The sequence below is a fragment of the Paramormyrops kingsleyae genome, chromosome 11 (genome assembly GCF_048594095.1).
Source record: "Paramormyrops kingsleyae isolate MSU_618 chromosome 11, PKINGS_0.4, whole genome shotgun sequence".
NCBI lineage: Eukaryota > Metazoa > Chordata > Actinopteri > Osteoglossiformes > Mormyridae > Paramormyrops > Paramormyrops kingsleyae.
Genome location: NC_132807.1, coordinates 8,344,067 through 8,367,839, shown reverse-complemented (window position 1 = coordinate 8,367,839; position 23,773 = coordinate 8,344,067). Strand labels below are relative to the sequence as shown.

Here is a 23,773-nt window from a genome sequence, read left to right as displayed (position 1 = left end):
ACAGGGGGGGTCGAGACGGGGTGGAGGGGCGTCACACGCGTGATGGGTGAAGCGGTACCTCGCAAACATCCTTTAAGAAAGACATGGCATCCTGCAGATGCTCATGGAGCTGCTGATGGACTCGGTTTTTCTGCCGGAGTCGACACAGAGAACAGGAGAGAGTAAGAAGACGTTCAGGACACTGCGCGATCCTACTGCCCTCTCCGCTGCCGGGATCATCCACGGGGGTGCGTGTTTGGGTGTGGGGGGGGGGGGGGGCACTAAATAAAAATTAAATGAGGACTGGCAGACAGATACTGCATGCAGATATTCATCGCAGCGCGACATGGTGGGAATGCACAGCGAAGGGGGCTTGGTAATCTCCCGTGTTAGAGTTTCTGTTCCCAAGTCATCCCAGGAATTCTGGAGCCGCGGCAGGGCTGGGGTGGTGGGGAGAGACACAGCTGTCTGCAGCCGGCCAGGGGGACCGGGGAACAGATGGCGGGTGACACACCCAGGGGGACAGGTATTGTTCGTCTGTGTAATGGTACCCCCCCTTGCGTGTGACTCCCCCATCGCTGCCCTCTGCTAACCCAATCGGCTTTGTGCCTGTTCATTAAAAAGTGCTCGGGAATTCAGGGCGGCGGGGGGGGGGGGGACGGGATGACGGAGCCTTACCAGGGAGTGCAGGGAGCTCTCGTAGCCAGGGGATGGGGGGGTCTGGCCAGCAGCTCGGGGCCACTGGCTGGATCCTGCAGGGAGAGTGGCTGCTGTTAGCACATGACGCCCCGACAACGACGGTAGAGGAGAAGGGGGGGGCAGCCGAAGCAGCCGAAGCAGCCGGCCAGCCGGACAGCTGCTATCAACACGCCGCACCTTGGGGCTCCAAACTTCACTGTTTATTTCCTGCATCCTGTCCAGCCCGGTGACTCTTTGTGTGCCCCCCCCCAACCCCCTGCTTCCTACGGCTGGCCCACGTCCCGCCAAGCGAGTGGGTGGACCGCTCCCACCGGCTCCATCCGCAGCCGAGCAGGACATGCGATGCATCCGCTCGTTAATGAGCTAACGACGACGGGGCCAGGCAGAACAATGTGAGCGGGGCTGGGGGAGTCGCGGGAGGGGGGGGGCGGTCCCGTTCTGCCTGCCAGGGCTCTTCGGGAAGCTCTGCCTGGGAAGAGCGCAGAGGGCCAAACGGAAACGGCATGGCACAGGGGCCATAAGCGCGGCCGGGCTGATGCGCCGGATGTGAGAGGTGGGCCTCACGCTCATTAGCGCCTCACGCTGGACATGCAAGCACGTCAGGCCTCAGTGGCAGCTGGTTGTTTCACACAAAGTTCATGTCTATGGGCCTCCTGTCCTCCATCTCCTCCAGAAAACCAGGCGGACCTGTTCATCGGAGCTTTTTAGCTCCCCCTCTCTGACGAGGGGGTGGGGGGGGGCGGCCCCAACCCAGCATCAGAGCACAGGCCACATCTGAGAAACTTTTATACGACGCAAGAAACCGTAAGGGGAAAAAGAAACGGCCTTTAATTAAAAGGCCATTAAAAATAGCTTGTGGATGGGAGATGTGGGGGGGGGGGGGGTAGCTTAGCAGAGTACGGACTGCCCTCAGCCCTCGCGTGAACGGTGGGGGGGCTTTAATACCTACAGCCTGACTGCGCTAGGGCTTGAAAAATCAGTCTGGATTTCTCGGACCAACTTGAAACGGGGACCGTCCTAACCACACCACCGATGGAAATGAGTAATTATGAGTGTATTAAGGGCCGGGCCCTAATGAACAGATGGATGTACTTAAGGTTAATCTGAATATCGTGCCAAAATCCGCACAGTCCCATAAATACAGCTCTCTTTTAATTTAATACTTCAAAAACAAACAGAGGATCAAAGGATAACACAACCAAGCAAATATTTCAAGTTTTAATTATTATCGGGAAAAAAACGGCTAAATGGAAAACAATTTTTTGTGGTGACTCAACCAGCCTTTAGCGTGCACTCAGCTAGGTATGCAGACATCTTTCATTTTATTTTTAATAGTTATACTTTAGCCCATATGTAGTTGCTGTGACAGTGGTCAGACTATGCTCCATTTAGCCATTTTTTTTGGCAGAGAGGCACATATTCCATTCAGACTGGATATTCGCTGTTTTAGGGGACGTCTGATGGGGAGAAAAGAGGTGGTCACCATGCACAGGCACCGAGCACCAAGCACAAGGACTGCGCACAGGCACCTCGCACACACACCAAGCATAGGCACCTCGCACACGCACCGAGCATAGGCACCTCGCACACGCACCGAGCATAGGCACCTCGCACACGCACCGAGCATAGGCACTACACAAATGCACTGAACCTAGGTACCACATGAAGGTTGGTGCTTGGTACCCTTAGGTCAGGTAGCCAGCAGAACAACAGGTATAGATACACGTCGTATCCTAGAGGTCTGATACAGCAGGGTTCCTAGCTGCTTAAATTTTAGCACCATAACAACTAATTAAATGGACCATCCTTGGGCCAGCAGATCCGTGGCCCAGTACACAGGGACGACCAGGTTCTCCTAGGAACGGCTGGCAGGCTCAGCCCCTGGGGCGGCGTCACAGTAGGATGTGGGGACTGAGAGGAGGATCCAGACACAAGTGATCACATGATCACATCTGGCACACAGCCACGGGTGAAAAAAGTCAGGCGAGAGGCGACAACAGAGCCTACTCCCGGCGCCCAGCCCCCCACCGTGGCTCCATGGGGGCAACAGCTGAAGACAGAGCCCCGCACTTGGCGACAGCTGCCCCCCCACATCAAGCACGGGCTCAACACAACTGCTCACTGGCCATTTTTTCCCTTGCGTTCGGCATTCCCGCTGCCGCAACCCCGTCCCGCGGCGTGGTGTTTGGGCACGTCGGGGGAGCAGGTTTGCTGGTGACAAATGTGCAGCAGCTGGCCAAGCAGCAAAGGGGGGGGGCAAGGGCCCAGGGCCCTGTGATTTATGTTAAGATACAGCATTAGCAGGTAAACAGAGCCCCAGGAAAATGATGCCCTCACCTGAAAGCTCACCAGCATTTCTCAATAATAATAATGTTAAAAAAACTGAATCTATACTATAGACACAGATCTGAAGGCTGACCGAGCAATAGTTCCTATAATCTATATGTAGTTAGTGATGAGCGTGTTGTGCAGTGATAGCTGTGATTAGTGTGAAAATTGTGTAAGATGATGACTATGTGTGGATAGATGACTGCCTGGAATGATGACTGTGTGATGATTGCGCGTAGTGATGACCACACAGATTGATGACCATATGGAGAGACGACTGGTGACTATATGGAGCAATGACCGTGATGAGTGATGGCTGTGTGGAGTCATAAATGTAACGGCAATGACCGCATGGACTGATGACTGAGTAGGGTGGTGACCATATACACTGCTGACTGTAGGGCGATGAGTGCTCTGCGTAACAAGGGTGTCCCAATGAGTGTGTTTTCACTGTACCTGCTGTTCCGGCTGTGCCAGCGAGGGGCGATGGCGAGCCCACAGGTGTGGAGGGATTGGAAGGAAAGCTGCTGCTTGTGTGGTCAGGAGAGTATATCTGAAAAAGAGAGGTGGGTGTCAGTGAGATAGGGAGAGGCCCCTGTGAGGTCAGCCACTGATGAGGTCTGTGAGCTCACAGCCTGGTCCCACGAGGAAGCTCCCCAAGCACAACTTGTATACATCACACTGCTGCCGGGGTGGGGGGGGGGGGCGCTCTTACACACTTCACCCCAATACAAAAAAAATCATTATTCATTTGGCGAAAAACCATGAAACCACGGCTGCTGGAACAAAAAGATCCAAAAAGGACCGTGAATCACTACTGGACACATGGGACCATTACTGTGAAGAGAATCCACATGAGTGCTAATTTCAGACTCTGCTTTTGTAGAAAGTCAATCACAACAGCTGACGTGTTGTTAGGCTGCTCCCAACGTATCAGTCTGGTTCCTGCCCCTGTGTTTCTTATGGGCCTTCCTCCCTGCGGGGTGGGGGGACAGAGAAATCCCTGCTTCAGCTGACCCTGCATCGTGCCAGCGAGTGCCAAATCTGTCCCACACAGAGAGGGTGGCAAGTTTTAGGACAGGAAAGCGAACAGACACCCGTGTGACCGAGGGCCCCGCCCTTGCCCACCCTGCGCTCAACTGCTTAGGAGCTTTTTGCACGCAATGAGAGAGAAAAAGAATATGCTGCGAGACAATTACTGAAACTCATCTTCACAAACTGCAGAGAGGCCTACGCTCTCATAACATGCCACGGCTTGAAAACGCAACGCCTGAAGCTCTCTGCTAATACATGTGGTATTATGGGATTCTGCCACATAATGGAAACATCTTATGGAAACCTGGGTATTATGCTCAGATCCAACTCATTAGCTGTAGGACAAACAGCATGTCCTGCAGGCCCAGCCGGATGCCTTCCTGGGCCCTCCAATGGCAAGCCGACGGAGAAAGACACTCAAAGGCAGATATTCTCCATAATCTTCTTATTTGATCCTGAGTGACTTTTATGCGTCAATCAACTCAGCAAAATCCTGTGAGGGACTTAATGAGTGCAAAGTGATTGTGTGAGTGTGGGGGTGGGGGGCTTTATGACACTGATTAGAAGACGCCACCCAGCAGCTGGTAGAGGGCTGGTGAAAGACAAAGACCCTGAAAACTGAAGATCTACAAACTTGATAACTAAGTCCCAGGGAGGAGGGGCTGTTGTAGTTCCCTCAAAAATTACAGACAGAATAAATCGCTACAACTATACATTACATTCAGCTCTAAATATAAGTGTAAATAGGCAAAGAAATAAAATAATTCCTGGTGAAGGGAAAGCGGTCAGTTAGCCGGCGTCCTGAACCTTGCTGTCAGAGACCCAGTCCCCAGTGTTACTGGCCCCTGGTGGCGCCCCCTGTTGGCTGACGAGCCGTCGTTCCACTCCCGACTCCCCTCCAGCGGCCGAGGCAGCGAGCACACAAAAGCCGCGCGCCAGGGGCTGACGTCGGCCCTCGTAAATCCCATTCCCAACCCCCCCTCCCAAAAAGGCCCCCAGCCGCCACTGCTCCCCAAACCAACCGTGTCCATTTCACAGCAGCTTTGTCATGCTAATAGAATTGAGTCTGTGGGTACAATAAGACTTAATTTGTGATTATCGCTGCCCCCCCCCCCCCCCCCCCCACAGCGTGCAGTGTATACCCCCCCTCTTACAGCAGGATGCACTTCCTGCATGCTCCTTATTAGGATCTGTCCTCCATGTCCTTTCGGTAGGAGAGCTATTAGGCCCCCTCTCGCCTTTCCCTTCACTGGGAAACGCCTGGGGCAGTCGCTGCATCTTAGAGGTTATGGGGAAACACACATGAAGTCTTCATCACAAGGAGCAGATGTGAAACACCCCCCCCCCCCATGTTTTTATTCTGTTTGATCTGCTGTGATCAGAGGGGGCCGCGCTCTGACATTGCGGCGTTTTGCCCTCTTGGGGGCAGCGTTCCTAATCGCTCCTGTCGGCTTGCAGCCGCAGGGTGAGCGTAGCCTAAGTGCGGTCTGAGAGTGTTTCTGGGGGGGGCCGCTGTACACGCCGGACCACCATGATCCCGGCTGGAAAGACTTGACCCTCTCACTTTCATTTAAACACGTTAAAAGTCTTTAAAGCACTCTGAGTGATTCTGGGGGGTGGGACCTGCCCCTCAGTCCCCAATTCCAAGCCAGTACTTCTACCTCCTGCCTCTATTGGGGGCCGGACCTCTGCCCCCCCCCCCCCCCCAATCACTCAGCAGTCAGGTGTCTGGGTAGTGGGTGCCCTCCCTCCGGGCTGGGAGCGGTCAGGTACTCACAGAGGCCAGGGCCTTCCCCAGTGCGTCTCCGGTCTGGGACCCCCCTGCAGTGTTTCCACGGTTCCCCGCTGCCACAGGAGGAAAGAAAATGGCAGTTAAAGGGGCTAAACGGAGGCGGGAGTGGCACTGCAAAGACCCCCGGGGCTGGGGGGCTTACCCATGACGGTGTCAGTGGCGGCGGCGGGCGATGCGTGGGACACGGTGACGTAGGGCGAAGCGCTGGCGTTGTTGCGGTTGAAGCTGGACATGGGAGGAAGACTGGAGCTGATGTCCGTCGGTGACATGGAGTGGGGGGGGTAATTCTGTGGGAAGGGGGGTGTAGGTCACACCACACAGCCGGCATGAGGGGACAGCCACGGCTCGGCCATCCCCGCATTTAGCGACGTGAAGCAGAGTGGAAAGAACTGTGGATCGGCGTCTCCCCAGGGGCAGACCCTCCCCCTCGTGGCCCTGGAGCCGCGACCCACGGGCCACCAGCAGGCGAACAGATGAACACAGATGAGACACTGATAAGGAGCCAGGCGGGTGGCATCCACCGCAGATAATCGCCAGACATGGCGGAGATAAGCAGGAATGGAAAAGAAAGAGTGCGGATCTGATAAAGATCTACTATCGGCCCCCGGAGGGCTGGAAAAACAGGGCCGGTGATCTGATATGCCAGAGCACGGGAACGACACGCACACACGGCGCGAAACCAGAACACACACGCACACAGGGAGAACATTAACACAAGAGCCACGTGGTGCCTGCAATAATAATGACAATAAAACAGCCAACAGCCCCGACTGAATCTGGTTCCCGATGACCTCACTAAACAATGCCGGTGACCCGACCGTGACCTCTGACCGTCAGCGTCACCCAAGTGCAGAGCGCATCACAGTGAGCCGGGAGCCAGTCGGCGGCCTGGTCTTACCAGGCGCTCGTGCGAGTGCAGGTTGCCGTAGTTTCCTGACTGCGATCCTCCAAGCATCCCGCCGTATCCGGGCTGGCTGATCCCGTTAGTGGAATTCCAGGGGTCAGAGGAATTATGGGACCCGTCTGCGAATAAAAACGCACACAGACACCTCAGAATTCAAACGACGCTGCAGGTACAGCATTTACACAGGTACCCGCTGTTTACATAAAAGGGGGTTTATGACAAATGTTCACCAACAAAAAGGGGACAAAAATGTATTAATATTAATGGATGTAAGGTTACTACTTATTTACGGCTCCGCAAGAGGAGGATCATAGCAAATTTGTTTTTTTTAGTATTATTTAATCTGCATTAATTGTGAAGCAGGACGCTGAGAGCGATTCCCAAGCAAGCCCCCGTCCCCCGCAGGGACCAGGCCGGAGCACGGCCACGGAGCAGCTGGACAAACACGGGGGCCTCCTGGTGCAACCAGATTCCGGCCGGGCGGAAAGGCCGCACCCACACTCACCCCAGAACGCCAGCGACCCTCTCTGTCGCAACACAAGTGCTCTTTCAAAGCTTTACTCCTTAAGGTAAAAAAAAAGCTAACCCAATTACCTCAACTTGCTGCTAAACCAAAGGATGGCATGTCTGTATTGTATCAACATCCAAAAAAAAGAAATTAAATTAAAAATTAAGATGAAGCTGTATTTGATCTGCATGGTGTTATCGATTCAACTGCTCTGTAACTAATGGACTTTAACATGTTCAATGTATTCAGATTCCTTATGTTTAATACATTCAGTATGTTCAAATTCTTTACGTCCAACATATTCGGTATATTCAAATGCAAATGTTCAAACTCATTTTGCTTAATATGTTTGGTATTATCAAATTCCTTATGCTCAAAATGTTGAATATGTCCAAACTCCATATGTCTAATACATTCAGTTTGTTCAAATTCCTTACGCTCAAAATGTTCACACTCTTTATGCTAAAAAATTCCTTCTGTGATAAAAACCTTTAACCATTTCACTGCCTGAAAGATGCAACAAAGCCTGACCAGGCTCCCAAACCTTAGCACTGGTCTCACATTCAGGGGGTGGTGTGCGTGCGTGCGTGTGTGTGTGTGTGTGTGCGTGCGTGCGCGTGTATGTGTGCGTGTGTGTGAGTGTGCGTGCGTGCGTGCGTGCGTGCGTGCGTGCGTGTGAGTGAGTGCGTATGTGTGCGTGTGTGTGCGTGCGTGCGTGTGTATGTGTGAATGAGCGGTCCCCATAAGGATATGTTTACCATACATGTGTGTGTGTGTGTGTGTGTGTGCGTGTGTGTGTGTGTGCGTGCGTATGTGTGTGTGCGTGTGTGTGCGTGCGTGCGTGTGTGCGTGCGTGCGTGTGCGTGTGTGTGTATGTGCGTGTGTGTGTATGTGTGTGTGTGCGTGCGTGTATGTGTGTGTGTGCGTGTGTGTGTGTGTGTGCATGTTTGCGGAGGGGAGAGGGGGGTGATACTGAGCCCTGCTCCCCAGCTTCATGGGGGTTAAATGCTAGGAAATGGATGATTTCAGAGACTGACATCATGGCCTCCGTTTCATGGCCGCTGATGTCTGACGAACAGATGCAGTTCCACTCACCAAAAAAAGTGCTTCCAAACATGCTGCTGGGAGGCTTTGGGGACGGAAAGGTGGGCGAGTCTCTGTTAAAGTCGTCCGAGTTCGGGGACGGTGCATAAACCTGCCAAGAGAATACAAATACCACCGCTGAGCACGGGGGACTCAAAGATGTGGATTTACTGCCTCTGTCAGTGGTGGCGAACACCCAGGACTAAAAGACATTAATTCAGAGCCTCTCCGTCAGCGGCAAAAGGCTCTCACACATTGAGAGAGAGAGAGAGAGAGAGAGAGAGCGGGTTTATCATTCATACAGGCTCATAAACACAGCTCTGTCTGCGGCGGAGGAAGGGACCTGCCCCTCAGACCCGCCATATGCACCTGAGAAAGGACGGAGTCTATCGGGCCCGACTACAGAGTGGAGTGCAGGCTGGTAATAAAAGCGACGGCTCCATCGGGCCGTACACTGTGCCAGGGCTTGCAGGCCTCAGATCACATGGTATAGGAGAGGCTGGTCCTCTCATGCTCTCACGTCATTGGCTGATTGTCTTGACACTGGCGAGGTGAAAACCACCAAGCGTTTCACATGGAAAAGGGTTGGGGGCATGTTCAGCCAGTACCTCTGGGCACAGGGGCTGGCACGACGGACGGGCTCCCTGCAGGGGCCCGAGCAAGGGGGAACGGGGCCCCCAAAACAAGCCAGCGATGCAACGTTTCACACACATAAGTCAGGGCAGAACAACGGTGTCTTTTCGGCTTAGTCAACAGATGCCCAGGAGAAGGCAAAGCAGGCTGCATGGCAGACAGTGTTCATGGTATTTCTAAAGAAACGGAAAGATCCAGCATGATGGAGGGGGGGCAAATAGCTGAATAAAGACTAATAAATAGCACCATCCATCGTGACACGGAAGATAATGAAGTTCAGACTGTTCTGGGTTTGAGTTCTCACTGCTTGTTCCAGACGAGCTGATGCTGGCGATACCTCGCGTCCTTACATTAGCACGGGGCGAACCAGACAAAGAACAAAAAGACGGCAGACATGAGAGGCCGCGCTTTCGTGAGGCTAAACAGCGATGGGGGTGCGTGGCTCGCTCGCTCCCGCGCGCCGATGCCAGCCCGAGCGGCCGGATCAAAGAGCCCCGTGGAGAGCGGCAGTGATGTGGGCTCCGACTTCGCAGGCTCCAGATGGAGGCCGGCCCCCGCTCCCCCCAGCCCGCTACGGAGGGAGCCGCTTGCTGCGGTCTGGGGTCATAGCACGGCGAAAATTAAAAGCAGGCGCCTCCCGTCTTCCCACTGGCAGCCCCGTCCTGCGACGGTCCAGATCTGTCCCCATGTCCCCATGTCCCGCCGTCCGGCATTTACGGCGAGGCCTGTCTCTTTTCCTAGGAGCTGTACTCAAACCCCCCCCAAGGTCACAGGCCGCAGGAAAGTGGGGGCTCCCAACCCCCGACTCAAACTGCAGAAACACACCTGCAGACATTTTATTCTGGCTTGATTTTTATTTACTTTAATAAGAGCAACTGTGTTGTGACCTTTATTGTGACATTTGGAGAACAGGAAACAGGGAAATTATATGTAATTTAAATTTTGTATGTTTATAAACAGACAGAAACACATACAAATGCGCACAGGAATACACACATGTGCAGGAACACACATGCATGGAACATGTACGCACATACATACACACATCACTCCCCCACATGCGTCCATACACAAAGGAACAGATAGATGCAGACAGGCAGGAATACACACACACACACACACACACACACACACACACACACACACACACACACACACACATACACACGCGCGCACACATACATACATGTGTGCACAGGAATACACACACATACATATATACACGCGCGCGCGCTCACACACACACACACACATACATACATACATACATACATACATGCAAGTCTGCACAGGAATACACACACACACACACACGCTGACATGCAGGAACAGGCACACACGCATATTTACACCGGCTACACATGTACTCGCGGCCTGTTCTGCACCTGCTCCCCTCCCTGACTTTGATGTGGCCATGGAAATGAGCAGCTTCCCGGTGCAGCTTTGGTGGGGGGGGCAGGGCCGTGAAGCTAACCAGCTAGGGCCCGGGTGACGCAGCTCCCATGGCGACCTCGGCCCTCCCTCGGCGGCGGCCGCCTTTGTCCCGCCCGCAGCCTCAATGGACAGCATATGGCGCGGGATAAAGCTAATTGTCCTCCTTACGCCCAGCGAGCGCCGGAGTCATTAATGAAGCTTCCCGACACCATGCGCTTGGCCCCGCCGGCCTCCAGGTCCTGCGCACACGGCCATACTCGCCTCCTGCAGGATGCTCTCCTCATACTCTCCTGCCAGCTATCGGCTGTCTGGTCTGTCATGTAAACACTCATTCCATACAGTGAGATACAAGCACGCTCAACACAGTCCCGGGCTCATACACTTTTTTAAAAATCATTGAGAAGTTCTTTTTTCCGCACCAAAAATAAAGGAATTTGACAGTCTGGTGCATCAGGTGATTTGGGCTTTGGTAATAAGAGAAAGAGGAGAGAGCAGAACCCACAGAGGACACCCAGCCAGCTGCCAGTCTGAGGGAGGCCGCATCGAGCGGGAAAGCCAAACAAAAACAGGAAAAATTCGGAATTAACCCTAAGACAGCGTGAAATTATTTAAAGTAATTCATACATTTAAAATTTAAATGTGCAAAGGCCAAGGAAAACTGAGGGAAATATGTTAAAAGATAAAATAAATCAAAGGAGGCACTTTTTAGTGGAAAAGTTGGCTGATCAGCCGCACTGAGAGGCAGAAGCTGATACCGGCGGCGTCCCGCGCAACTTCGGAAACGTGCACAACAGTTTGCTGAGCAGCACTTCTGCCGCCGTGACACATCGAAACACGAGCTGCGACGGATCCACATCTCTCACCAGGGCTTAAATGGTTCAACTTTTATACAAGTACACACTAAACAACAAAAAAAAAATATTATTAGTATTTCAATTTAGAAATATTTAATTATTCCAATATCATTTTGTATGTTTCTAAAGGGAAATATTTTTGATGCCTCTCCTAGCATCTAGAGCGTAAACTTTTGACGGTCAGTCTTTACATGTCATTCATTAAATCTACACTCCACTTGAGAGATATTAAGACAGGGGACAGTTTAAATAAACCAAACTCATTTACAGCTCTTCCCTCAATTAAAAAAATGGGGGACGGGGGGGACAGAAATGAAGTTGGTGAGGATCTCTGAGCCCTGGGAAGCCTGAAGCCCGACACACGGTCCGGTCGGGGCAGTGAGGGAGGTGCCTGTTTGGGACGGCGGCTCTTTGAGCCCAGCGTAAACTTGCTGTTTATGGCGTATTTACCGACCGCTCTGGGTCATACGGTTCAGCTCAGACCGATTCTAGCCACATGCTACCAATTTTCCCATCTTCCCGCCTGCAGTCCGAGCCTGGAAATACTTAATATAAAAAAAGATCTAAGTGGTCCCTTTGTGGTGCACGAACAAAAGGAATTGTTGCAAAGAGGGCAGGGGCGGCACTCAGGCCGCATGGAGGCTCTCGGGGCGGGACAAACAGCCGGGCCGCTTTTCATCCTCCCCTCCGCTTCGACGAACACAAACCATCAGAACCTCCACATCAAACTTCACACAGAGAAATATACCCAGTGCATCTACATAAACCTTGTGGCCAAAGATTTGCTTCAGTATTAAAACTGTTCCCCCCCGCTGGCTCTGAGGCATGGTGTGAGGTGAGGGTCACATGACACAGCTCCCCCTCATAGCGCACTTGCTTTTCCCGCCTTCCCTCCCAGCCAGGGCGCTCTAAGGGCTCCGGCGACATTCTGCACCTTGCTCCACCCCCCCCCTTACACCTGCGACCCGCCATGGCTTCTCACTCACACCGTCTACGACGCCTCGTAAAACGCAAAGTGCAGGTGTGTACCCACACACTCACACACACCTGCACGCACCCGGCACAAACACACACACACACACACACACACACAATCAACTGCAGACACACACGTGACCAGCACAGCTAAATGAAGTTTTCAGAAGGCAGCATCAAAGGGGACATTAAGAGAGACGAGGAGGAACGGCATTAGGCTCCCCGTAGAGACAAGAATGTGGATTAAAAACAGATGGAATAAGATCAACACTTGTGCCCGGACTTCAGTCTGCAAACAGGAAAAGTCTAACCTTAACAGGCAGGCAGCTCACTGGCCCTAATCACTCCCAGACTCACGCTTGTGATTATTTCAACTCATTGCTAACAAACCAGCCAATGAAAATAAAGTTAAAGCTACAATAACAACTTTCAGTAGATTCGCCTGATTAAGTAAGTCAGCAAAAAGGCTTAAAAAAAATATATATCTATACAGATAGTCCTGAGCTCTCTGGTCATTTTCTTTTTTTTTTTGTTCAAACTGATTGTCACTGGCCTGGCCAGCTGCTCCGGCGAGCAGACCCTGTCGGTTACCGCTGCAGTTCAGCCAGTGCCGAGCGACTCTCCGTCCTGCTACTACATGTCAGCGGTGCCAGCGCTGTCCGCGGCGTGGGGATAGTGTGAGGAGAGATAAGCACGGTTCAAAACGCGTTTAGTACAGCTGATGCCGGCAGAGGACTGAGAGGAGATGGACGGCTCTGGCCTGCGGCTGGACGGACGGATGGGATGGACAGACAGACAGACAGATGTTACGATTGCTTGACGACACACCGGTACAACCAGCACCCACGAGCGGCCGCAAGCACCAGCACGCACACGACACAAACACACACTCTGTCAAAGGAGAAGTCCACTCACTGATTTCCCGTTGTAGTAATACATCAAAGAGTTGCTGCCCATTCCTGGCACAGGATATGCACAATACATGATGGCTTTGCAGATTTGGCAGGAGTTAAAAAAAAAAAAAAAAAAAAAGTAATGTTTTGCGCTGGTTCAGGGCACAGCAACCGTACACAGCTCTTCTCCCAAGACACGCATCCAACCCGTTCAGAAAGACTAATTCCTTTAGTCCTGGCCCTCCACACATGGATCTACTCAGAGGGAACTTATGCAAATTAGGGCCGAACCATTCCGAGCTACAGTTGGGGGGTGGCTGGTGGAAAGCGGGTGGGGGTAGGGGGGGGGGGGGGGGGGGAGGAGTTGATCTGTCAGGTTTTTTTCCCTCCCCCTGCTAAGCTTCATAAGTGCTGATGCAAAGAGGAATGGTGGAAAAGCAAAAGAGAGAGACACAGGGAGGGAGGGAAGGAGAGAGGAAGTACACAACTATAGCTGTGTTTAATATGGGAAAATACCGCCAAGCGTTAAAATGCTGATTTTCTGCTACAAGCTCTGTAGTACTGGAACTAAAATTATTTGAATTAATGCGCCTTATTTTTAAAAAGCAACTAATTGGTGATATTGTAGTCAGCGAAGACAGCCTTAATCCTGCGCTGGCTGATCTTCTGTTTCTGTTTTAATTTAATTAGCGGCGGTGCAGAGGTGCCGAGAACGGCGGTGCGTCTTGCCACGACCGAGCCATCTGGCCCAGGTTTTAGCTCTCGCCCCCAAACTCCACACATTTTCCAATTAGCGGCCAACAATTGGACACTATGACCCCGAGACCAGCATGAAAACCAGAAATGAAAACCAGTTTCCTGCGACCCCGCCCCCACCGAAGCCTGAGACATTTCATCGTCAAGTGTTTCTAATTTAATCTGACAAAGCACAACAACAAAAAGTTTCATGACATTATGCTTAAATCGATTATTGCGGAGTGATTAACAAAGATGGGGCACGCACTAGTGCTCACGGTACGTCATACGCCTGCTTGAAGTCACATCGCCCTTGTGTGTAGTGGTGTGTGCGTGCTCGTGTGCGTGCAAGTGTGCGAGACCCCCGGCATCTCTGCTGAGCCTCAGACTGAATCCAGGCCGTAAACAGAAAGCTGCTAAAATGAGCAGCAGCTGGTGGCGGGGTGGAGTTCTGACGTCAGCCTGTGCTGCGGGCCGCCATTTCCTGTGGGGCGGGGGGGGCGGGGGGGCTATGAGAAAAATTAGAGAAACTGGAAATATGGTGGGGAGGGGCACAGACTTAAAAAGAGGGCCGGCCCCCTTGGCAGTGCGGGGCCCCCCACGGGCGGCACGCTGTCAGGACCCCTGGGGTGTGGCAGACCCGCGTGCGAAGCCCCGGCGGCCCTTTGTCCCCGAAGATGACATTTACAGCATTATTGTTACAGAAAGATGAAAGCGACCTGCCCCTTAAAGTCCTACTCTTCATTATGCCTTTTCTGCACAATTATTATTTATTTCTCTCTGTTCTCTGAGTTTCTTTCAAAGCGGTCCAAGGCGCAGAATCGGCATGCTGGTATCACTTTAAAAACTGGAGCCGCTTCAAGTCGCTGCGCACAGGAAGACAGCGGCGGGCGGCCCGGGAGCCCGATAACGGGCGCGGAACGGCAACACGTAGCGCAGAAACAAAAGTGAGCCAAATTAAAAGCACATCCCTGGCATCGGAACAGAAGAGGTTTTTATATTTAGTGCTGCCTGTAATGTTGACATGTTATTCATCGCTCCCCCTGCAGGCGAAAGCCGGTCCTGTCACGCCAGTGCCAAGCCCAGATGGGCGACACAGAGCGGCAGTGCTGGGACACAACGCGTTCCCAACTCCCACAGTGGCCCGGCTCCTCCCCCCAGCCCTGACACATGCCAGCTAGCCTGTGTGGTGTCATTATCAGTTCAATCCTGAGATGCACCAAATCTATTTCCCCCCTCACCACCACCACCTATGAAGTCTTTATTTTTACCACCCGATTTAATAGCCAGATTTCCTTTTGTTGCCGGGGAAGGATGAAACTGCGTTACGTAATTTACAACATGCACATTTTAATGATTAGTGCTGGCATTGTATGTGAGTAATCGGCAGAATTTATCACCATCCGTGCCATGTTAAAAATAATAGCATTCCTGTTGAAATAAACCCAGCGAGTGACTGACAAGCGCGTTTTTAAATACTTCACAGGCAGATACAGCCAGGAACAGGCAAAACCAGGACAGTGTAACAGCACCACCAAACACAGGCAATGGCGGGAAGCTTGTCTAATTTACTATTATATAAAGAATAAGATCACCTGGATGAGGGGGGCGGGGCAGCGGAGCCTTAGGCCATGTGCACCGAGGACCTACAGATGGTACCATGATCTTTTTTTCCCCCCCAACATTTTATAACCAAAAAACTATCAAAAAATACTTCACTTTCAGAAGACATTCATAACCATGACAGTTTATTATAAAATACATTTATCTAAAAGCATGCTGAATTGATAATATAGCTAAATTTCATTTAGGAAATATAATTTCGCATTGAAGAAAAAGTACGGAGTACTACGAGAACAGCATTAATGGAATTATCTTTTTTTTTTTTCTTCTTCCCCATGTCTCTCACAGTTCCTTAATTCACAGAATCCAGTCTTACATAAACCCCCCAGGACCTCTCCAGCATTACATCATCCATTTAGCATTTAAGGAGAGGCACCCGTCTACCGGTGCCAGAAATACAAATAAAGGGGCTGCAGACGAAGAGGATGTGACACGCGGCAGCGCGGAAATCGGAGCACGCGATGTGGGAGGCGGCCAGATAACTGCCCCTGCAGACGCAGAGTCTCCGGGTGACCCCATTTCCCAGAATCCTCCGCAGCACGGCGGGACTGAAGGGCGGGAGGCCACAGGTTATTTGTGAGACTCGCTGTCTGGGTCTCCTCCCATCTATAGTCCAGCTTAATCCCGTCAGCCGGCGTCTGCCGGCCTGTCTCCGCGTCTGACCTGAGATGGGGGGGGGGGGGGCGGTGGTCTGCCCCTGTGTGTCGTGACCTCTGCCTCTCCCACCGGTGCACGCACGCCGAGACTCTCCCCCACGCACGCGTCCCAGGCCAGCCGGCTCCCCACTCTCGCACTTGAGAGGCTCCCACATCATTTCACGCTGCTCTCCATCCCAGCCAGCTTCACTATCTCTGCCTCCACATTTCCGCTTGCGCAACACCCGGTCCCTGGCCCGCGCTCCCACCGGCGTCTCCCCCGCCGCAGCTCGCCTCAAGGACGGCCTGCAGCACATCCCCACCCCCCTGCCCACCCGCACACACACGCACGCCCAGCTGGAGAGCCTCCTTCCTGCAGCAATTAGAGTAAGTTTACATGAATAAAATAGCGAACAGACATCTCACTTCAGCCAACAGATACTAGTGACTCCCAAAAGGAGCCGTGCTCTTCCAGCCGGCAGTTATATAACCGGAAACCGGAAAACGCTGGGGGTAAAAAAAATGAAAATACCCAAACCAATCGCAATTAGCTGAACAAACTTGTTAAAAAATATTGACCATGTCTGTCATTGCCATTACGAGCATCTGATCAACCATAAATGCATTTAACATGTGTTTTGAGACCGCAGATTACGCTACAGTTATGGCAGGAATAAAAATGAGCGTGACGCACTTTCACGGTTGGAAATGAATCCCACACGGTCGCGGCAGCAGAAATGGTGGGAGCAAACTGCGGCGGCGCAGACCCAGCCAGCCCGGTGGGACCCAGAGCATCTCCGGAGAGTTCCGGAATCCAGAGCGCTATTTTTAGGCCGCTCCGGAGGGCCGCCGCCCGCTCAGGTGAGAAGTCTGACTGAGGTCACCTGGCAGGTGGCGGGCGGCAGCCGGCACGGCTGTCACCACGGGGGCGGGGTGGGGGGGGGGCACCCTTCAGGAGGCTTGGGAGCAGTCCAATCCAATCAGAGCTGTCCGCAGAGGGCCTTGCCGGCGCCGTCTGGCCCACGCGGGCTGCCTGACCCTCAGCCGCGTCGGGGACACAGAAAAGCCCATCAAATGTCAGCCCGCCGACTGACCAACGCAAGGCAGGTGCTCACGGTGAGATCTAACAAAAGGTCCGCCCATGCGCATTCTGCCAAAAAACACTTTTGTTTTTATAAAATCTCCCAGTAAACACTAAACAGCACGAGTCCTGTGAGCCCACAATCTCATGGTTGTTTACGTGCTACGCTGGTTTAGGCTGACAGAAGTAATTTACAACAGGTAAGAATGCGGGTAATCAAATCTGGGCATTAATTCAGTTTCTCTGTTCCAGTAAATCTTTTTGAAGATGTAAGTAAGCAATCTCTGGGCTGTTTACGTTACCTGATTGGTTATCTGTACTCCTCACATCAATGGGCCATTTTAAACATCCAAACAAAAAAAGTCATGGGTCACTACAAAGGCCTTGTTTCTGTTTAGAATAATCTGAGCTAAGATAATGAGGAACATCTATCTAATCAGCTATCAGACGCTAAGCTCAGAACACTACAGCACAGAGAGTATGCGCTATTAAAAAAAAATCCTGCCCCCTGGTGGTTGGACAGGAACTCACAGCTCTGCTCACAAACTGGATTTTAAAAAAGTTAAACAAAACTTCTGAAGCATTTTTTGGGGAAAAAAAAACAAAAATATCATGAAATGATATTGGATTTTTATGATATTAAGCCCCTAGTGTAAAATGAAAGAAAACATAAATATATATATGTTGAGTGCTTACTGCTGCTGAAATTTGATTATCAGACTACACAACTTGGTTCTCAAAATTTTCACAGCAGGACAGCATATTTGTTTTGTTTCTGCAGAGAGCACCACTACCTCTGAAGGTTTCAAATCGAGTTTATAAAACATTAGTATGGAGGACGGCACAAAGCTGAACCTTAAAGACTAACGCCTCTAGCTGCCTGTTTTAGCAGCATTTTACTCCACCTTGTCTACTGAACATGACTCCCCGACGTAGTGCTAAGAAAAGGCCAAGACAAAATTCGCAGATCTACACATGCCTGTCTGACCTACAGGGGGCCCTCTAATCAAAACACTCAAGTGCCAAATGGACGAAATGAAGTGAAATGTGGTCTCATGTGCTCCATCTTCTGCCATTTCACTTCCATGATGTTCAGAACGTGGCCTCCTGGCCAAGGGGCACCTCAAACACTGAGACACGACGGCAGGATCACAGGCGGTGGAATCGTGTGAACGGTCTGTCAGAAGCAATCAACAATCTCTTTTCTATCTCTCCCCCCCCCTCCCCAGTCAGCCGGGGCTTTTGCTCCCAGGACCCTCCGGGAGGAATCCAGCCGCGTCTGTGCCAATAGCCTGCCGTCACTGATGCTAGCGGATGTCACATGATGCCGCCGTACCGATGACAGCGAGAAGAGCGCTCCAAAAAAAGCCCAGCTATTTGCACACCCGCCGCTCCCTCTAGCTAGACGGGAGCCCCAGAAGGACCCGCGTCCCACCCGTAGGATTAGAGGCGTGCCCATTGTCCCTGTCCCCCTGTCAAATGGCACGTCACACAGGTGGCCCCCGAAATGCCTGCTGGCTGCATCCCACTGCAGAGTCTTCATACTTTTTCCTTGTGTCCCTTTTTATTTCAGCTGTAGTTCAGGGTGCGTGGAGGGACTGAGGCACCGACGAGGCTGACACTATGGCTGAGTCACCCTCCGGCAATGAGCCGCGCGGCTGCGGAGGGCGAAGGCGGCACAGCGGTGGGCAAGAGGCGTGGCAGCCCGCTCTCACTCTCAAAAGCACAACGGAAGCTGATCATTTAATGCTGCTTTGAGCAATTTTTACAACCAGCCCCATTTATAACATCACATACCTTCAACTGCAATTCATCCTGACAACATTTTTGTTTGTACTTATATTCAAACTCTGCTTCTCTGCACTCGTGGCAGAGTGTTTGTCCCCACACAAGGCTGTGAGCTCTCCCATGAAAGAGTTAGCATGGCTCCAGATCTGCCAAGGTAAGGAGCCCAGCAGAGAGTTTTGTCAGTGAGCTGTGATCTTGATCTGTGTGTGTGTACGCGTGTGTGTGTGTGTGTCTGTGTGTGCGTGTGTGTCTGTGTGTGCGTGTGTGTATGTGTGCGTGTCTGTGTGTGCGTGTGTGTATGTGTGCGTGTGTGTGTGTCTGTGTGTGTGTGTGCGTGTGTGTTCAGCCAAATGACTATTTCAATATTAGTCTAAATACTAGAACTCGTGGCCATAAGTGGAAATTAGCGGGAGAACATTTTAAAACAAATTTGAGGAAGCACTTCTTTACACAGCGTGTAGTCAGAGTATGGAATAGTCTTCCTGCTAGTGTAGTGGAAGCTAAAACCATGGGTTCCTTTAAATCAGAGCTAGATAAGATTTTAACAACTCTGAGCTATTAGCTAAGTTCTCCCCAAACGAGCTTGATGGGCCGAATGGCCTCCTCTCGTTTGTAAATTTCTTATGTTCTTATGTTCTTATGTGTGTGTGCGTGCGCGTGCGCGTGTGCGTGCGTGCGCGTGTGTGCGCGCGTGCGCTCTCAGCTCTCAGAAGCTACAGTGCCGCTAATCAGTCATCACTCAGGCTCGTTGGCACAGAGCTGATCAGCACTGGAGTCACACTGGGAGAGAAGCGAATGAAATGGCTCCCTGTCTGTGTTTCGGTGTCTCTCTGTGTTTCTGTCTCTCTCTGCTTCTCTGCCAGTGTCTCTCTCCATGTCTGAGTGTGTCTGTGCGCCTGCGTGTCTCCTTGTCTCTCTGTTTCTGTCTCACTGTGCAGGTGTCTCTGTGTCTCTGTATTTCTGTATGTTTGTCTGTGTCCCCTTGCCTCCATGTGTCTGTCTCTCATGTGTCTCTCCCATGTGTCTGTGTACGTCACTCTGTCTCTTCTTGTCTCTGTGTCCCTCTCTCTCTGTTTATGTCCCTCTTAATGTGTCAGTGCCTCTGCCTCTTTATGCCTCAGCATGGACATCACTCTCTGTGTTTGTCCTTCTCTGTACAGGTCCAATCACAGCAGTGTCCCTATGGCCCAGTTTCATGCCTCCCAAATGCCAAAAGCCGATGGCCCCCACTCTAAATTCTGAGGGAAACAGGCCCGCCCGCCCGCCCACACACACACACACACACACACACACACACACACACACACACACACACACAATCTATAAACATACATTTAAACATACGGGCACATTAACTGTAGTTGCCAGCTGGCCTTTTCTGATAGACTTCAGATATCTTCTTATGGAGGACATGCATTTAAAGGCACAGAACGCTCCACCGAAAGGATTAACACACAAATATTGAATCTATATCCATTATCACATTTAAAAATCATCCAGCTGCCGGAATGTAAATTGCTGCAAACTATTTTTATGTCTGGAGGGAAGAGAGGTAGAAAAAAAAACTAAGTAAAAAATAAACAGATAAGTATTCCCAGGCAGGGAATAATGATGAGGAGTTGTGTTCATTATGTTTATCATGCAGCTATTCAGACCTCAGGTGGGCCCAGTGCTTACAGCAGCAGAAGCTTTCAGCGGCGCCGGCAGCTGCACTCCTTCCAGGTAGACGGTGCTTTCCGTGCACGGTCACCGGCTCCCAGCCCACGCCCCCGCCCCCGCCCCCCTCATCCCGAGGCCACACCCTGGACGCCATTTTCGGCAGGGTGGGAGAGGAGGGCTCCCCCATGACGATCTCGGAGCACGGGTGAGAGGGGGAGACTGGGCCCCTTCTGATTGGCCGCTTTGAGTTATGAGTCATAAGAGTGCACCTGCACCCATGTGTTAAGTACTGACCAATAAAAGCCTTGTGCAATTTACACAACAAAGAGACGCATCTCAGGAGGCAGCCAATCGGTCTCCGCCTGTCCCCAGCGTCTCACTCCCTATCTAAAGAGCTGAAACACCGCCCTTCTCCAGCACCCGGGATTGGCTTCCTCTCAGCCCCCCCCCCGCCCCCCGACAAACAAACAAGCATTCAAACACAAATCGACAGGCTCCACCCCCCCCCCCCACTTGGTTTCGGCTCCCAGTGGAAACGCCGTTCCTAACTACCAAAGCTACAGCTTTCGATTATCACGATTAATAATGAACCTCCAGTCCTGTAAGCTTATCCACTCTTCAAAACCTGCTGTTTTGGTTTTTTATTATCTGTTCTCGCAGGATGAATCTTCCAGCAAAGTCAGGGTATCTCCGCAAACTAGTTGCTGTCAAATCCTCCTCTGGTGGGGGCGCCACTTAATAAAGGGCCTCCAGGAGGCAGCGGGGGCTCTCCGCGGCGAGCAGCCCGACCGACCGAGCGCCACATGCATATTAATGACCCCGGGCTGGGACACTGGCAGCCTGGACTCCGCTGGGATTATCACACATGGAAATTTCTCCGATTCTCGGCTATTAATCTCTGTCTGTCCTCCTGTTCGCCGACATAATGACTAATTAAACATCAAAAGACCTGCACTGGGTCTCTGCTCTGCCAGTCCGTGGCCCTGATCCCCGCCCCCCCCTCCCCCCCCGGGGGACCCAGCTCTATGACAGGCAAGAGTCCCTGGTCGACCCCCCCCCCCACTAAATACACACAGAGCCGAATTAAAGACAACACCGTTCATCCCTGAAAAGGGAGGGCAGGGGTCAAGTCACACACACACACGCACACACACACATGCATGTGCGCACGCACACACATACACACGCAGACAGATTCACACCGCGTGTGCCTAACTGTTAACAAGGCCCGCGGTGGGAATGGCGTGGAACTGGCGTGACATCTGTGTGTGGGGAAGGGGGGAGGCAGGAGCGGAGACATTTCACTCACGGATGACGGCAGTCCTGGGGGGACCTTCCGTATTTTCTTTGTTTGTAAGGGATCTGCAGAGAGTTAAGAGCAGCAGTCAGTGCACATGAAGGGCACGGCGCCTGAGAAAAGCCTCGCGACCGCGAAGGACACCCACAGATACGAGCACAAGAGGCAGCAGATATTTACAATCATCAGGCTGTTTATACACAATGATTACGCAAAGCACTGGCAAGTTTCACACTATACTAATGCACTGTTATTACTGGAGCACAAACAGACCGCTAATAGCAGTGTCATTTCACAAAGAGTTTTATTTTTTATGTGTATAAATCAAATGTCACTTAAGTAAACCTGAGCAATAGCTAAATTCTGTTTGTTCGTCCCGTGCGCTGATGTTATTCTTAAGCCAGTGTTTCCCAACTCGGTCCCTGCCGGGTGGTACTGACCCATGGGGGCCGGATCCTGAAGGGGTCTTCTTCTTGGGTTGGTGCCGGAAAAGAAGAAGGGAGGGGCAGCCTTTCCGGGTGTGGCGACGGACGCGGGACCCGCCAGCCCCACGTCGCTCCGAAGACCCGACTGCAGGAGAGAAGCAGAGAGGCGACAGGCTGAGCGCGGACTCCTGTGGGTCTCACGGCCATCGTTCCTCCCACTCTGAGTCCTGCTCCACGGGCGTGACTCACGGACAGGCTTGGCCACAAGGCAACGTCGAGTCACAGCTAACGATGTTTTCATGGCCGCTTAAGCCCTTTCGGGGCCGATATCAAAACAATGCGACCTTCAGGTGATTGTCACCATGTCATTCCCAAACAAAGGGCCATTCCGGATCTGCATGGCGGGAAGAGGCATGATGCGGGTGCGAATAACCAGTTTAGATTTGGAACAGAACCCTCACAGTGTGTCATGGGCCCAGCGGGCTCCATTACGCTTTGGTTCATGCCAGATTATTAAAATAGCCCTGCATCCGCTCACGCTAACACATCCCTTCTTGGAGGTTAGGAACTGTAGGAATCAACATTTAGCTTCTCGAATCAGGCACCCCTAAAAAATAAAATCATCGTAAATGGATGAAAAATATCTTTCCAAACTATGGCAGGAAACCGGCCATCAATGTTCCTTCTTCACTGTGTAATTTTTAGCACAAACAGGCAGTTGGGGGCAGATGGGCCCGTCACTGCATGGCTCTGAAAGACCCCGCGTTTAACACTAGGACAGGAGAGTTACTGGTCGAGTTTGACACACCCAGTAATAAGGGAACGGCTATTAACTGGGAGATGGCGTGTGGCGCAGGAGCCCAAGGGGCCAGTGATTGGCCGCGGGGCGGTTAACATCCTCACTGAATGCAGGGAGAAATCCATAGAAGAGCAGCCGGCCTTATCGATCTCCCTCAGCCCGGGTTCCCGCAGGAGAGCGACATTGATTCTGAGCGCTTTCAGCCCGTGGCATCTCCGGGCCCGGCTGGGACGTGTGGGATGGGCATCCGCGGGACGGGACGGGACAGGGGGGCCGTGACGTGCGGGGGGGCGCTGCCTCATTAAACCATCTGTCTGATCTGGGGAGCTATTGGCACCCTCCTAAAAAAAAAAGCCTAGATGCTTAATGGGCGAAGTAGCCGCTGCAGAAGCATGTGAGGCTACGGACACTGGTGTCAGACAGTCGTGCGAAACACGTATCCAATTACTGGGTGTCCACTCGGCGGTGGAGAGCCGGTCACGCACGGCGCCCGACATCCGCGGATTAACATGCTAATCTGGGGACGCTCAGAGAGCCACCCCAGGGCCTCTGCTCGCTCTGCCGGCGCGACCTCGGGAAGGCTGACGCACCTCTGACCCACATCCACTTGTCTA

General features: G+C 52.1%; 1 protein-coding gene across 10 annotated transcripts in view; it reads right to left on the bottom strand.

Moving 5' to 3' along the window:
* tcf12 (transcription factor 12) overlaps positions 1–23,773 on the bottom strand; it is a 79,138-nt gene that overhangs the window by 7,721 nt on the left and 47,644 nt on the right. For 7 of the 10 annotated variants that reach the window (XM_023814114.2, XM_023814113.2, XM_072717974.1 and 4 more), the window contains 9 exons: positions 22,376–22,505; positions 21,948–22,000; positions 8,341–8,440; positions 6,732–6,856; positions 5,976–6,120; positions 5,819–5,886; positions 3,463–3,559; positions 658–731; positions 59–130 (listed from right to left, as the gene is read on the bottom strand). In XM_023814114.2, coding sequence (XP_023669882.1) covers positions 59–130; positions 658–731; positions 3,463–3,559; positions 5,819–5,886; positions 5,976–6,120; positions 6,732–6,856; positions 8,341–8,440; positions 21,948–22,000; positions 22,376–22,505 — 864 coding nt within the window. Of the gene's footprint in view, positions 1–58; positions 131–657; positions 732–3,462; positions 3,560–5,818; positions 5,887–5,975; positions 6,121–6,731; positions 6,857–8,340; positions 8,441–13,139; positions 13,353–21,947; positions 22,001–22,375; positions 22,506–23,773 lie in introns of those variants that run through there. The other 3 variants (XM_023814116.2, XM_023814120.2, XM_023814122.2) reach the window with 3 other exon arrangements.